At 46.4% G+C, this 17,087-nt stretch overlaps 1 protein-coding gene across 2 annotated transcripts in view; it reads left to right on the top strand.

The window, feature by feature from the left end:
• The first annotated feature begins 226 nt into the window (after positions 1-226).
• The window catches only part of LOC138580911 (serine protease 27-like), a 761,370-nt gene continuing 744,509 nt past the window's right edge, over positions 227-17,087 (top strand). Inside the window, exon 1 of one of the 2 annotated variants that reach the window (XM_069651841.1) lies at positions 227-299. In XM_069651841.1, coding sequence (XP_069507942.1) covers positions 251-299 — 49 coding nt within the window. In that variant the 5' untranslated portion in view covers positions 227-250. Of the gene's footprint in view, positions 300-491; positions 647-17,087 lie in introns of those variants that run through there. The other variant, XM_069651842.1, reaches the window with a different exon arrangement.

The raw sequence follows: 17,087 nt of genomic DNA, 5'->3' as shown, positions 1-17,087 counted from the left end.
TCCAGGGCTTTTGTTCTATTTATCCCCGGGACTGGTATTACTTCCGCCCAGCTGTAATCTGGCCCTGGTCAGATCCCATGACATGTCAGGGGACAGTGTGGATGGACCGTTTTGCCGCCCTAGTGTTGTAAGCCTGCCTTACCTTTGAAAGTGCTTCTATATTAAAGGCGTCACGTGTTTGTAACTGTGTGGCCTGGAACTAGCTGACGCAGTAAACGATAGACCGGCCGCGCGCGTATGTAAGGAGACGATGGGGAAAACTAACTTATCGGTGTTAATCTGCTGTTACCTGAGTGTAGGTAAGTGTCCATTCTTTAAATAAACGGAAGCGTGGATTCGCAACCGTAAATGACGGCGAATTCACACACTTCTTCCTGGTGAAGAGTTGAACATTAGAGGGCCGTGCAAAATATCCACACCACGTGACAATCACGTCCTTTTTTTACGTAGGGCACTCTAGTCAATATTGTTGGTGGTTCCGTGGTGTTCAGTATTTGGTCATGGTGGTGGGTCAGATTCCTCCTGAAGAGGAGGGGCTGCAGCTTTCCTCGATTCAGCTCCACAACTTTACGGATTAGGTTTCGAATGTGCGTGATCCATCATCAGCGGCAGAAAAGGACCGCGTGGAAGAAAGTGAGGGCCCTGGGTAGGTGGAATTTAGGGTGGGAGGATTTAATGCCTGTTAGAAGTTATGTTATTTATGCACTGTTGCCACCTGCATAGATTCTTGGTTTTCTGTGACATTGATGAACTTTAGGGATAAATGTTCCAGGTATTGTAAGTTCTATTTTTTACTATTTGTGTTGGTTAGGTTTATGACCGGAAGGAAACAGCCTGCTCACCTCACCAAATCTTGCTGACATAAAGTGGGTTGTCCAGGATCACGCAATTCACTCAAATGGGCCAGCTGCTTTACCATACTTCTCAACTCACGTAGTTTAGGCGGATGTCTCCTGCTATGGAATCATGCCCCTCACCCGCCAAGCCCCTTAACTGTTAATACAGTCAATGGGCTTTCACCCACTGAAAAGAAAATAGGCAGTTTTCACCCACCCAGGGGACTTTAAAAGCTTGAAAGGTATGGCTTTCACCTTTAATCTTTCATCCCTTCAAAAATCACATGCTGTGATGTACCCCTTGCAAAATATTCTGCTCTCCTCTTGCATCCGCTCCCTTGTCATCTTCCATAACACACTCACTCCTGTTCAACTTCCATTTTCTACATCTTCCACCTGTCCCCCCTCGCTCTCGCCTTCAATCCACTCCTCTCATTAGCTTCCATCTACTCTCCACTTTCCCAAAAGGAAAACTGTCTTTACCACAGCATGAACAATGACAACTGTTCACTGCAGATCTCTAACAAGAGCCTGAGAGGTGAACCACAATTAATCATTCTCTAAGAATAAAATGTGAGCATTGTTTATTCAACATATATGTTATTTTATATGCTTAAACTGACCGAGAAAAACACAGTGCAGTAGTGTAGAAACATCATTCAACTAATCTTTCATCCGCTCTCCCCTTTTTCATTTAATCTTCTCCCCCTTCACATTTCACACCCAGTCACCTTTCATTGACTACTCCTTACAACCATTCCCATTTACCACCACTCCCACAAGGTCTTCATGACTTGTCTGGATAGAATACAGAATGATGCCTCCTCTCCTCTGCAAACACTGAACAACAATGGCCACAGCCCATATTCCATCTCAGGTTCAGGGCGCTCCTACAATATGTCTCTGAACAATGTGGCCACTCTGAGCAGGCTGTGGAGGAGGGGCTTATTGTCCGAGCATCTTGTTGTGAAAGACAGACCCATCCTGAATATCACAGCATGGAATGGGACCTTTTGTGGATTAATAGTATTTTGAAACACACAATTGTAGTTTTGTAGTACATCTTGGGGGAGTGAAGGACTCCTATTATGCTGGCAAGAGAGTCAATAGCTCCATGTCCCTCTTACTTGTGAGGTACCTGCCCCACCACTCAGAAAGTAAAATACTTTCCCAGCCTCATAACATGTTAGTTTTATTTTTCCTGCCTACCTGTCAGGATCTTCCGTGGGTGGCTGGGCCATCTGCTGTTCCATCGATTCCTCTCCTTGATGGGCTTGGAGGGGCACCTGTGTGTTCCCGTGCACTCCCTGCTGAGTGTTGAAGTGCTTTAAGGGTGTGTGTGGTCTCCCAGGCCTCCTTGCTTAGCAGGGGGCCTGGTTGAGCTGGCACTTATCTGCAGGACCGGCTGTTTCAGGGGGCCATGGATGGCCTTTTTAGGCACCTGTCCGGGCTGGAGATTTGCTCTGGGCCTGGGCGTCGGTAAGTGGGTGCTTGGGGCGGGGCCCTTGGTTCTCATATGAGATATGGTGGAGGGGGGTCTTCCTGCCCCCTCATGTGCATTCTCCCGGATCTAACGGCTTGGTCTGCTCTGGTCCCTGTCTTGCGCTGCTTTTCGTGATGTGGAGACAGGGCTCCTTTGTGTCGGATTGTTATTGGAATGCTCGGGAATGCAGGCATGGCCCGATGTCTCTGCGAGGTCCTTCCCTTCCATAAAAGGGGTATTAATATATGTATATGTGCGTGGCTCGTTCCGCGCGTGTTTCTGGATGCGGTGGGGTGCAGTAGCAGGCACGACATCGGTCAGGGTTGCTATGCCTTTTTTTCAGAGTGACGTGTGAATGCTCCAAAGCTGCCTGACTAGGTCAGCGGGTCACATGGTGGGCCCAGTGCAGGGGAAGGAGGCCACGGCATGGGTTTGCCAGATTAAAATTGGATGCACCTAGTTATCCTTGGTACCTTACTTTAAGGGGCTCTGCTTGAGTTTCTTTGCCTTCTGGTCTTTTGACTGTGCTGGTGCCCTGCTCTTGGATCCTGTTGCAGTGTTTGTGGATTTCTGTTGCTGCCTTGCAGACATTTTTGATGGTGGTTGCCTGATTTTTTTCTGCCTGTTGTACCTGACTGCCATGGCTCCTGGAAAACGGTGGTGTTAACTGAAGCTTGTGGAGACGAAGAGCGACACGGCAAGTTCCCTGTTGTCGTCTACACACTTTGACCAGCTTTCCTTCTCCAAGCGTAAAAGGACTGCTGCACTGTCTGATGGTCTGCAATTGTAGGAAGGCCCTTACGAGGGAGAATGGTGTGCGGAAGAAGTCCAGATGCTCCAAGTCTCTGGTGCTATCGTCTGCTTCTTCTTCGGATGGGGCCAGAGGGGGGATCCTTGTCTTCATCTGTGATGTAGGCTGATACTGAAGATTCTAAAGGGAAGTATCTGAATAAAGAGGCACTAGCTGTAGGTTTGGTGCAGGTGGCAGAGTACATTGAGTTTGATCAACCGCCCCCTGTGCCTAGCGCGGTGTCCGGGTCCAGGCCTTCTCCATGCCAGTTCCAGCATACTATCATGACAGGACTGCTGTTGCTTCCTTGGATTCGGGAGGAAGTCCTTAAGGACTGGCGGGAACGTCAGAAGGTGTTGATTCTTCGATTTATGGCCAAGCTAAATCCCTTGCATGGACAAAAGGGTGCGCTGCCACAGGGACTTCAAGTGGATACCGCCCTTTCCAGTTTGATGGGTTGCTCGTCGATGGCGGCTGAGGAGGGGGCCATTTGGGATCCAGTGGACAAACAGTTGGATTCAGCCCTGAAAAGGTCTTATGAGGGGGGCGCACATGGCCTTTTGGCTGCCATATACGTCTCTTAGATGGCAAAGACTGCTTTGGGTGGTTTTCGTAAATTGGTTCAGCTTGTGCAGGATGGGGCGGACTGTGCTCCCCTGTTTCAGGCTATGCAGTCTCAGGTGGAGCTCCTGTCGGATTTGGCATATGTAATATGGTATTTGTATAGCGCCCAATGCCTTTGGTATGGCCTCAAAGCGCTATGCGGTGATCGCCCTTGGAGGTCCAAAGCACGAAAGTAGGGAGGGGTGGCTAAGTCCCTGCTAGCGACCCATCGAGATCTGGCTAGTAGATGGGTGTAGTGATAGACTGTCGGGAGAGTAGGAGAGTCAAGGAGACTGATTATGTGCCCAGCTGAACCGAATTTTTGTTGAGGGACTCAGCTGTTTTCTAATGGTCAGGTAAGATGTATGTGGGTGAGAGCCCGTGCCACGGGCGGCATGCGACTATGTTCCAACGAGATAACAGTGCTATATGTACCAGAAGGTCCCTAGGCTTCGGAATGCAGGCCTACAGCTCTATTCCTGTGGGAAAAGATGCAGGGCGTGGCACCAGATAGCAGCGAGATTTAAAATACCAGACCATGACACCATACCCTGTTGGAAAAATGGCATGGATTGGTTGTAGAGGTGCACTCGTATGTCACAAACAAAGATAAGTACGTAAAAGGAATTGAGTTAATAATCTAGGTGCTTACCTATTAGATCTGTGCTACCAGATCTGACGAACATTAGAAAACAAACAAGGTGTCACAGAATCACACTGAGACACAAATAGGTGCACTGCTGATACACTCAAGATTTCAAAAGTATTTCTTCTCTTAATTAATCTTAATAAATGTCAAATACATAAACCTTAAATGTATAGTTTTATGGTTTGCAGGTCAGATAAATTCATAACAGTCAATGTAGGCACTGTCACAAAGTGAAGGTTCACATGAGAACCAAATTCATTTCAAAGAAATTCACATAATAGAAACTGTTCACAATCACAGTAATTAAAAAAAAAAGAATCAATATACTTTGAAATGTATAATTACTAATCATCTTCAATTATTAGTTCGACTTCATACAAATGTCACGATATCCAGACCAGGAGTCTGTTGTTGATGCTCATCTTAATATGCTCCACTAGTCTATTACTACGCGTTTCGGGCTAATTGCCCTTCTTCAGGTATTGATATCGTTGTAAGTATTCCTATTAGGTTAATAAAAATAAATAAATAAGAGTGTCAGTAATTGTTTCTGATACTAAATGTAAATATAAACTGTTAAATTGAAATAATCAAGGAAATAAGAATCTTTCTATGGTTCCATACACTGACCTGTGTCTTCTACACTCATCAATCAGATATATACAATGTTATCAGTCAGGTGAATGATTAGCACTCCTAAAATCAAATGAAAGTAATAGGATTAAGCTTCAGAGATTAAACCTAAGAGTTTAATGCTTCACAACAGTGTGTTAACTGTACCACACAGAAAATCTGAGGCGGGACATTTCGCTATAAGGTGCGGTGTCACGCACAGTAAATAGATCTTCTGAGGTACGAAAATTACATGTGATTATTTATAAATCATCGCTAATTGATAGGAGCTCACCTCTGGGTGTCTGTTCTGCTTGAGTTGAGTCCTCAACGGGATATGCTCTGTTGACAGAGTACTCTATAAGGTGAAAAACTTGAGCTGTGAAGGAAATATGCATCCAAACGTCACCTCTCTGGACCATATAATTGTTAAATAATCATTTTAGAATGACGCAAAAGCATACCTGCGGATAACTATGTTAGGTTCCTCCTGTTTTGGCGGGGTTGTTCATTTATGGAAAGAGGTACGGGTGGTTACGGGTCTGAACCTTCTAGTCTTACGCATCCAGCATTTGAGATCCCTGTTTCGAAAATAAGGATACATATTGCCAATCTGCTTCAGATCAATGTACACTAACTAACATCCCCAAGAGGAACAGTACCGAATGAGTTATTACCTTTAAAGTTGACCGACTGTTTTCACTGTCCAATCCAATCCAAAAACTGCTGTTGTTCCGTATCACAGATCCGGAATTGTGCAGCGCATCCAGGATAATCGTTATCTTTAAGCCTGGTGTTTTCGCATTCACATACACCCTTGTATGTAATGGCAACTCATTTGCCAAGGAATACCGGTAAACTATACTTCTCCCCCTACCGCCATTCGGAAGCGAAGCCAAATCACTCGCTCTGGGTAATTTAATTATAACTAGACCTTTCACTGGGCTTCTTACAATACGCCATCTTTGTAAGAAAAATGGCGGCTGCTCTGTCCATAAAGGATTTGGATTACCTGCCCGTATTCATGGCGGCCATCTTGGAGTAAGACATGGTGATGCCAGTTTCTATAGGATTTGTAGTATGTTTAAAAAACGTTCTCTCTCATTGGATTAGGTGACAGATAGAATATAATAATATGTTCGTCCTTACTCAAAATTGTTCAAGAATTCGAATAGCATCTTCTGACTAAATGGTCCATTCATCCTTTGACATTACCCAGTCTGACCAGAATCTTTGTCGAGAATCATAAAAATAACAGTTACGTTACTGCATTGTATACACCTAAAAAACAAAGGATAACAACATGTTTCTTCAATCACAATTGCACAATGACAACGTGGCTATCATGTAAACCATGTGCCAATTCTTCATCCCCGTATTGTAATGGTAATGTATTACAGCCACATGTCAAGAAGCATTATATAGTGATGAATACTCCCTAGAGCTTCAAAAACTTCACAATCCTGTAGATTTCAAATTTCACAACATGTCAGATCAAAAAAGAATATATTCAAGAACATAACAAACAATATCTCAGATCACAAGAAACAGTACAGGTCCCATTCGAGGTTCATTCCCCTAGGATACATTGAATTCAAAAATCCATGTGGGAAAAATGCACAGCAGTGGCACAAAACAGCAAGATTCAAAGTGCAGTCCTAAAACCCTGCCCTGTGGGAAAAGAGGCAAGGTAGTGGCACAAGCAGTAGCTAGATTCAAAATACAGCCAGACCCAAAATACAGGCCCTTGGCACCATCCCTGTGGAAAATACGCAAAGCAGCAGCACAAATCAGTGGCTAGATTCAAAATACAGCTAGATTCAAATTAATGGCCAAGGGCATTATCCCTGTGGAACAAGATGTAAGGCAGTGGCACAAAGCAGTAGCTTGATTCAAAATACAGCGAGATTAAAAATACAGGCCCACGGGACTACCCTGTGGAAAAAGATGCAGGGTAGTAGCAAAAAACAGTAGCTCGGTTCAAAATACAGCTAGATTGAAATTACAGGCCCATGGCACCACCCCTGTGGAAAGGATGCAAAGCAGCGGCACAAAGCAGTGGCTAGATTCAAAATACTGGCCCACAGCACTATCCCCGTGGAAAAGTATCCAAGGTAGAGTAGCTTGAATCAAAATTACAGACCTACGATACTGTCTCTGCAAAAGATGCAGGATAGTTGCACTAAACAGTAGCTGGAATCAAAAATATAGACCTACAGTACTATCCCTGTGGAAAACAATGCAGGGTGTTGCCACATAACAGTAGCTAGAATTAAAATTAAAGACTTCCAGTACTATCCCTTTGTAGGATGGGATTCGTGCTGCAGCAGTGACCATGGGGGCTGCGGTCTTGGGCCGCCGTCACTTGCATCTCCGTGACTGGCATTCTGATGGGCATCAGAAAGCTGTGGCCTAGAAGACTCCATTTGAGGGCAAGATGTTGATTGGTGATTCTCTGAAGGACAGGGTACATCGCGATTTCAAAGCGGTTTAAGCATGGTGACAAGCTTTGTCAACGCTCTGAGATGACGCCCAGGGACGGGGCTTATGGTGGCCCCATGCCGTTTCTGAGTCATGCTGTGTCCAGGCGGAGTTTCGGAAGCCTAATGGCGGAAGCCATTAAGAGGGCCGCAGAAGTCTGGAAAACCCTTTGTTCTGGCGCCTTTGCAGAAGTCTTCACGCCAAAGGTTTTGGGGCGAGGCTCTTTTGGTTTTGGCCATCCTGGAGGACCGTGTCTTCTGACCTGTGGGTGAACAGGATTGTTTGGTGGGTGTACCAGATCGAATTTGTCTCACTCTTCCTGTACTCAGGAGCATTGGGAACTCGGCTAACCTGGAGGGCAGAGTGCAAGCTGACCATGACCCAGAGTGTCCTGGCCTTTTTGAAGATGGGGGCAATTCAGGAGGTTCCCTTGATGAAGAGGGCCATGGGGTTCTACTCTGCATATTTGTGGTGCAACCCCAATGGCAAATTCCGGCTAATCACGGCCTTCAAGATGTTGAACAAATGCACGCACACTCTCAGTTTCAAGAAGGAGAGTCTGCAAATGAGCCTCCCTTAGATCTAGGAGTTGGACCTTTTGGCGTACTGGAGCTCCAGGAGGTGTATTTTCATGTGCCCATTTGGACGTCGCATCGGAAGTATCTGCGTTTTTTTCTTTCTGGGCAGACATTTCCAGTTCCAGGACCTTGCCTTTGGCCTCAAGACAACACCCAGGGTATTTACGAAGGTGTTGGGGCCGGTGGTGGCACTCCTGCATGTCAGGGGGATACAGGTGTTTCTGTACCCGGACGACTGGTTATTCAAGTCTTTCTTCAGGGAGCTGTTAATGGAGCAGGTAACCATCGTCTGTGGAGTGTTGGAATCTCTGGGGTTCCTGATCAATTGGGACAAATCTTGTGTGGACCCTTCTCAGGATCTACAATATATATAGGGGCCCGTTTCTGGACCGTACAGAGGCAGGTTCTGCTTACAATAGACCAAGAAGTCTTCTTACATCTTCTTCTGGGGCTTCTGCTGAGCAAAGACTAGGTTACAGCCAGGGAAGTTCTCTGGGTACAGGGTCACATGGCAGCATGTGCCTTTGTAGTCCCGTGGGCACGTCTGCACATGTGTCTGCTTATGTCCCTCTTAGGACGTATTCCCAGATCTACGAATCTTGGATTGATATTCTCCCAGATCTAAGGGTTCAGTTCCAGTGGTGGATGGATCTGGACAATCTGTGACAGGGTTTTCCGTTGGTTCACCCCTTACTGAACATTGTTACTACAGACGCCAGCGGCCTCGGGTGCAGGGCAGTGTTTGGGGCCCAGAGTGCTTGGGGGTGCTGGACACCGATGCAGGCGTCACAATCATTCAATTGGAGGGAGCTGACAGTGATCTTCCCGGCTCTGCAAACATTGTCTAATGCCATCCAGGGGTCAGCGCTTCTGGTCCAGACGGACAATACGTTGGCGTATGTCAATAGACAGGGTGGTACGAAGTCGCATCGCCTGGAGTCTCTAGCATTCCAGTTGGGATGTTGGACAGGGAGCAACCTGCTGTCCTTAGGATCAGTTCATGTCTGCGGGGTGGACAACGTCCAGGCCAATGGCCTGAGCAGGATTTTCCCATCGTCAGACTGGATCTTGCGCAGGTCGGTGTTTCGCATCATCTGTCGGAAGTGCGAGTGACCGGTGCTGGACCTGTTTGCGTCACCGAAGTATGCTCAACTGCCCCGGTTTTGCTTCAGGTTCCCATCTCCAGAGGCTTGGGGTGTGAATGCCATGACACTGGAATGGCCACAGGGGCGACTTTATGCGTTTCCTCCAATCCCGCGGATTTCCAAGGGGCTGCTGAAGATTTGGGACTTTGGGCGCTCTTGGTACCCTCATCCTCTTGACGTGGCTGTGGCACAGGGATGGTTACTGCCCTCGCTCCTGTGTCCTCTCTGGATGGAGCTGAACCCTCGTGCCTGTCGGATTCCAACTTGGGTGCGTGGGTCTGGAGGTGGGGGGGAGATTGTTTGGAGGATGAGAGGCAGGGATTACGCAGACAGGACTTGACTACACAATTGTCATTTGCCATTCTGAAGTCAAGGCTGAAGGTGTATGAGGCGCATTGGAAGACCTTTGCAAAGTGGTGCACTAGGAAATCGGTTTGCGCCTTGGACTGTTCTGCACCTTTGACTTAGCAGTTTCTGCATGATGCCTGGGACTTGGTTCTTGCAGTGCCCTCTCTTAGGACACAGTGGGCAGCGATCCAGGCATTCAGGAAGCCCTGGGTTCTGCATTCTGGGTGTGAACCGTTGGTCTCCTAGCTGTTAAAAGGTTTTCTCTTGTCTAAGCCCATGGTGTGTGCTGATGTTACTCCTTGGGGCCTTCTCTTTGTTGTGCGAGCTCTACAGGACTCTCCTTTTCAATCGGTGGAGGCTGTTGATATAAAATGTTTTACATGGAAAACTGTGTTTTCGGTGGCTTTTACCTCAGCAAGGAGGTTGGGTGAAGTTGGAGCTTTGTTATGCACAGCTCCATTCCTGCGAGCTCTCCCAGATACTCTGGTTCATTCGATGCGATCCAAGTGTCCTTCCTAAAGTCCTTTCCAAGTTCCATCAGACGCAAGATATGGTGCTGCCATCCTTCTTTCCCAGTCCCAACTCGCCCGAAGAAGAGCAGTGGCATACTTGACTGTGAAACGAGCTGTCTTGGCTTCCCTGGACAGAACAGTGTCTTTTTGACAGTCTTAACAGTCGGTTTGTGACATTGCCTGGCCTAAAGGCACCAGTCACTACCATTAAAATTTATATTAGGCAGGCCAGTGCCTTAGCCTGTTCTGGGGAACTGATTTATTTGCCAGCTTTTGTTTAGGGTCGCTCTACAAGTGGCATGGCGGCATCTTAGGCGGAGGTAAGGGGAGTGCCAACTAAGGAAATCTTCAGGGCGGCTACCTGGCCGACCTGAATACATTTAAAAGACATTGGGCCTCATTATAAGTTTGCCCATCCAGTAAATTTGGTACCGGTAAGCTTGCCGGTACGGTAGTTCCCAGACCAGCAAACTACGAGTTGTGCTCGCGGGTGCCTTTCTGCCCGCCAGGTGGGACCTGGCGTGCCGAAAGGCACCCGCGAGCACAGCATGTCGGATGCAACAGCACCGTTATGAACGGTATTAGTGCATCCACCCTCCCATTCCTATTCAGCCCTATGGGGCCGAATGGGAATGGGGAGCATCTTTTTTCCAGCGCCCGCAAATGGGCAATTACCGGGTCCGGCAGGGCCGTAATGACCCGGTAATTGCCAATTTGCAGGCGCCGGAAAAAAATGACACCGGCATCAGCCGTGGCTGTATTAGAGGCACGGCTACCGCCGATGTCATAATTAGGCCCATTATCACCTAAATTTGCACTTAAAGGATCTTTATCCTTTGGAGAAGGGTTGTTAAGTGCTGGAGCGGCTACTCAGGGGTGATTTGTTGTGTTGTGTAATAAGGTTGGTGATGGGGTGTTGCAACTACACACTGGTTGGTCTATGTCTTTGTTTTCGTGGATTACTTTTTCACTGCTGTCTTTGGTTTGCCTCACATGCAAGTACTGGGATGAGGAAGAGGGAGGTGGCGGCAATGAGCCGCTTGCAGACGTGGGACGCTGACACAGTGGTGGCATTTTGGTTGATAAAGACTTTTATTATAAAGAAAATAAAGAAAAACACTATTTGTCCCTCCCTATGACTAAGAGAGGTTGCCCTACCTCAACAAAAAGGACTCTGCTAGAATGTCCAGTTGAAATCAAAATAGTCCGCTGTCCTGTGTCAAAACGCATATTTCCAACCCTAACACTTATAACGAATAACAAAAGGATAAAGGGACCTCCTGATCCATCGGAATGACTCCCTTCCTCTGGACCATGTCCAATGTCCAATTGTACGTTGGAATTTCGCCTGCGCGAATGGCTTCCTGCCCAAGGTTTCAGTTCTCCTAAAAAAGGTCAACATAAAGTTCCATGTTAAATCAAAGTCAGAGTTCAAAGTTCCAACAAAAAGATCTCTAAGCAACCCCAGGCTGAATTACTACCCTTCCCATGTCACAGTATTTGCAAATGCCAAGAGGTTGCTCCTCTTCCGACTCTCCACAAAGTTCAGAGTATCAAGAGGACACCTCTTCTCCAAGCTCTCACAAACACCAAATGAACCAGAGGACACCTCTCCTCTCTTGGCTTCACAGGGATCTTACAAACAGCACCAGGCGGAATGACTCTTCCCCTGGTTACAATGTTTACAGTGCCAGGAGGACACCTCTCCTCTCTTGGCTTCTTAGGATTCTTACAAACGGTACCAGACGGAATGACTCTCTTCCCCTGGTTACAATGTTCACAGTGCCAGGAGGACACCTCTCCTCTCGTGGTTTCTTAGGATTCTTACAAGCAGCACCAGGCAATATTACTCTCTTACCCTGGTTACAATGTTCACAGTGCAGGCGGACACCTCTCCTCTCTTGGCTTCTTACAAACAGCACCAGGATGAATGACTCTCTTCCCCTGGTTACAATGTTCATAGTATTTGTGATATACAGTTCATCACCTTCTTATCACCCCCAGCCTGCCTGGTATAATCTCCTGTCAGGCGCTAGATCAGTCTTTCTTCCTTCAACTTGGTCAAGGGTAATATTTTCTCTTCCCCTTATTTGCTCTTCCTGGCACAGCCAACTTTTTTCGCCCTTCACCCAGGTACTGTGTCTTGGAAGACTGCTGCATAGTTCAGCTGGCATCCCTGGTATACTCTCCTGCCAAGGACTGCCTTGGCTCTCAGACGCCTTTTCTGTTGCTTCTCAAATGTGGGTCCCAGTCCCCTCCACTTAATAATGTCACAGTTCAGCTGGCAGCCATGGTGTGCTCTCCGGATAGGGAATGCCTTGAGTCTCAGACCCCTTTACTTTGGCTCTTCACATATGGGTCCCGGACCCTTTTCTCAGGTTTGTAGCCTGCTTCTCTTAGGCCCAGTTCGTTAGCCTGCTAGGCATTCTTGTGTGCATCATTCTCTTGGTTTCGTAATGTTAGGGTCCCCGACCCCTCTTACAATATTTCTTGACTAGGCCTGGATCATTATTCTGCCACGCCTCCCTCTGTCTCTTTGGGGTGCTCTTTCAGCCCCTCCCAACCACAGTCTCTGGGGTCTCTCTGAGCCTTCTAGGTCCTCCTCCGTGTACCTTTGCACTTGGTCCATGAGGGTTCCGGTCTTCGGGCAACACCGGAAATGCTGCTTCCCTTGGGCTCTCGCGGTCTTCTCTTGACGGCTCGCCAGCTGATCTCTTCAAGTTCCCTTAGTCCCTTGCACACTGCTGGTGCTCAAGGGTTCCCCACTTCTTGGGAGGTAAGCTGGTCTTCTTGGTCCCCCCAGTGAGGGAGACTCCAGCCTCCCTCAGTTCCCCACAGGCTGCTGGGGTTCAAGGCCCCCCCTTTCTGGGAGGCACACTGGTCTTCTTGGTTCCCCCAGTAAGGGAGACTCCAGCTTCCCTCAGTTCCCCACTGGCTGCTGGGGATCAAGGATTCCTCCTTTCTCTGGGTAGCGCAGTGGTCCACAGCCCCTTTTATTCCAGCACATGATTCCTGCTCCTCCAGGGAAGGCTTGACAACACTGCCTAGTTTCCCTCATCTCTTTCCACTCTAGAGGGACCAGTTGGAAACCAGCAATCACTAGACTGTTACTTGTGGTTCTCCAAGGTGATCCTCATGCTTACGTGCTTCTCCCTCGTCACAGCACTGATCTTCTGGCTTCCTTGTGTGTCAATGGAGTGCCACCTCATCACAGTACTAGGAAGTGGATCTTCACTTAGGTAACGCCTAATCTTCCTCGTCCCAGTACTTATGAGGGAAATGCTAGTGTGGCAATATCTCATGACTGTAGGAAGGAAGGGACTGTTACTGTGGTCATAAAAAGGGGGTCTAGGGTCAGGTGATTGGCGGGGATACCCCATTTTTCCAGAGTCATCGTCACTGGTCCCATGAAGAGTTTCCCTGCCTACGAGATCCATCCGCTGAGTACCACCCCCAGGAAGAATATCGGGTTGCGGCCTCAACTCCCTGGCTTCATGGAAAGGGGCCTCCCCCATGGAAGCAGTGACAAGACACTGGGATTCATCACATTACTTACTGGTAATCTTCATTACTCCTAGTCCTACTCTTCCTCATCACAGAAATGACGACCCTCCTCACCCGCCCTGGCGCGGCGTGAAAAATCTTCTTTGATGTGTTAGGGGGTATTGAAACTAACATGTTGTAGGGGGTGGGACGAGTATTGGACTCTATGGAGGCAGAGGTATGGGTGTTAGTAAGAAAAGATGGAATGGATTCATGAGATGGAGGTCGGGAACCTCACAAATAAGTACCGTAACAAGGAAGAGTAAGGCTAGGAGTAATGAAGATTGCCGGTAAGTAACCGGATCATGATGCAACAGCTTTTGGAAATGTGACCTATATCCTCAGGCCGACATACACATTTGGAAACAACACTTGTTACTTTGCGTGGTTAATATGAAGGGTCACTGTTATTACATATGGAGCAAACTAGTCTATTAAATCTTGAGTGAGACTTTTTTCAGAATAGTGTACACTGGGAACGGGAACACTTCCCAAGTGCACCTAATTCTGGCAGGTAAGGCGAGATGTACAGATCACACACTTTGGTTAAGTGGTGAAGCCGGAATTTGAGCCTAGTCTGCAATGTTGCTACTGCACCAGGTATATTTCTAGCTCAAGTTGATACAAATATGTATATAAAAGTATGGGGGTCATTATGTTTTGAATCCTAAGTATCATAGTAGGGACCACTTCTGTTTGCACTTTTGTACAAAAGGTTCCCTAATGTAATTGTTTCCACTACTTAGTGGAAAAGTAAATAGTAAAGCACAGGTGAAATCACCTTTACTCCTCACTTCGCCAGAAAGTGTCTTAAATAAAATGTAAATGCTACCCACATTTAAAGATTGTGTGAGCGATCTACAGGGGACTGCTTTTGAAATCTGCCTGCTTTTACTAAGAGTAAAAGTCAGGTAGATTTCACAGGAATCCAGTGGTTTTCCAGTAGCAAAAAATGTCATGAGTTGTGAGGCACGAATCAGGAGAGTCTGGCAAGTTGGATGACTCACTGTAATCTGTGTGTTTTTACAAAAACGGATGTAAGGTTTGTTTGTCATTTACAGGTAGTGCACTGTTGATAATACAGTTACATTAACTATTATCAGATGATTTTGCATGCTTTCAGATATAATGTACCCCTCCCATGGCAAAGGAAGTAGCAATTGACATCAATCCTAACTAATTTAACTGCCGCAATAGGAGTGCATTGAGGCAGAGACAGTACCAGTGCTAATAATTTACCCTCAACATTATTAAGAAATTCCAGCCGAAGATTCTAACCCATAAAAGATCGATTGAATAACATTTTGTGAGTAAGCAAGAGTAATACCTTGATATCCATGTACTGCAACTATGTTACGCATGTAAAATGTACTAAATGCCCAATGCTATATATGATTATCCCACTTGTCATCCATGTAACTAAGTTCCCCACAAGTAACAGCGCCACTATGCCTGTGGGCTGCTTTGCGCGCTATACAAATGTAAACAAATTAAAAAAACAAATAAGTCCCTTGAGACTAAATCATTGGTTCTTTGCTGCAAAACCTGTAAAGGAAGTCATTACGGACACTACTCTTGCTTTTTCCCTTTCTGTGGCAGCAGTTATTTCTTTTAGAGCTGATTTGCGTTCCAAAATAAATATTTCCACCCTTGATCAATTGCCTATCTGCCCACCAACCTATTCTTAGTTTTGATTTTATTCTATGTTCCAGAGCACATCATTTTAGTTTTATTGATGTTCGCCTGTAAACAATTGTGCACAGTATATTGTTGGCGAGCCTCAAGGAACCTATTCAATCCTACAGGCATGTGAACCAACAGGATCACATCATCTTCATAGGCTAACCAGGGAACATGTTCCCTTCCTATTTTGGGGGCAAAATGATTTATGGCAAGCAGGTTTCCAGGCAAATACGCAACGTAACGGGTAAAAAGCAGAGGTGCAAGCACACTGCACTGCTTAAGACTGCACTCCGTAGCTATCCTGGAAGAGAATCTCCCTTTGCTGTGCAGTCCAACTTTCACTGAGGTTTTACTGTAAAGTTGCAAACGTATTTTTAGTAGGCCTAAAGGAATGTCTCAATTCTGTAGCTTGCCCAAAGGGCCCAATGCTCAACACCATCAAATGCACAGGTAAAACCAATAATGATCACATACAGAGGTGTAGTCCCTCCTAGCACAGACTTTGTTATGAAAAGATTAAGAGCAAGATTGCTGTGTGATGTGACTGAACCATTACGGAATACGGTTTGAAACAGACTTAACAACAAATTATTTTTTTCCCAGAGTTACAATTCTCTTAATGCTAATGTAGAGAATATTTACTGAGCATGTCCAATGTTGTATCTGACAGGACATTACAGAAGTAAAATCTTCATTCCAATATGTTTTTGAGTCAAGCATCTTACTTGTTTTACCGTATTGTTATTGTGCATTCTAATTGGGTGGAACTGTTATGGAACATTGTGATGTGTAATATGGGTATGCTATGTATGCAAGGTGGGAATAGTTACGAGTTGGTGGAAATGAGACAAATGTGTTTTAATAAACATAAGATTCCCTCACAGACGACTTTGTGCAGTCTTCATTTTGGCGACGAGACGGGTAAGCCATGGAGAGCCCTACAAGCTCTGATAAGTGGAGAACCCGAATGTGAAGAAGTCTACACAGTCATGACGGTGGCATAAAAAACAAAGAAACAAGTATGGTAGAACCGCAACAAGAATACAGATATAATTTGCAAGAGAGTAATCAGTGCGCAAATAATAAACCTTGTGACAATGATAGCGCGTTCGTTATTGGATCTCACAAGCAGTCAAGTTGAGAGCAAAGTAGAGTGATGTAAGCATAGAAGATATTGCCTAGCAATAATGACTGACGGCGCAATGCACCCAAGGAAGCCATTGCAAGCAAAAATTGCCAACGCTGTGACAACGCCAATGCTGCTTGTGAAGTGAGCTTTGTTGTTTAGGAGAGCAAGACTAGGAAAGCAAAACGAACCAAGAGGACATTGTGAGAAATCTGCGGGCATTCTCACATTTAGCCCTCGTAGAACGCCCCCTCAGGTAACCAATAGAAAGACACGGCGGCAAGATCCCGACCCTGCGGATTGACTAGCAAGGGAGGATCAAATGGGTGGAGTGTGATTGGAGAGAGGGTGCCAGAGGGCGAGACATGGTATCCCCCATTTCCTGGCAGTGATTTACCTTACCCTCCATAAGCCTTTGGATGATAGTGTTACGCAGACCCTACTTTTCCCCTTGAAATCAGACCAAGTACTGAGAAGAACAAACTAACCCCAAGAGTAATGAAGATTACCCATAGGAAACACCACTATAGTACTGGGACCAAGAAGAGGGATCCTGAAGGCTATTAAACTGAAGGTCAGGCATGTCACACCTGCAGCCTGTTAGAGACTCACAGGTGTGTAAAAAGTGTAGTCCACAGAGAGTTGAAGGAGAGAGTTGGGGGGAGTTGAAGAGAACGAGAAAGCAGCAGGAGAGTCAT

Source organism: Ambystoma mexicanum, chromosome 3p (assembly GCF_040938575.1).
Source record: "Ambystoma mexicanum isolate Mex_15411 chromosome 3p, UKY_AmexF1_1, whole genome shotgun sequence".
Classification (NCBI taxonomy): Eukaryota; Metazoa; Chordata; class Amphibia; order Caudata; family Ambystomatidae; genus Ambystoma; species Ambystoma mexicanum.
This window is presented reverse-complemented; position numbering and strand designations above follow the sequence as displayed.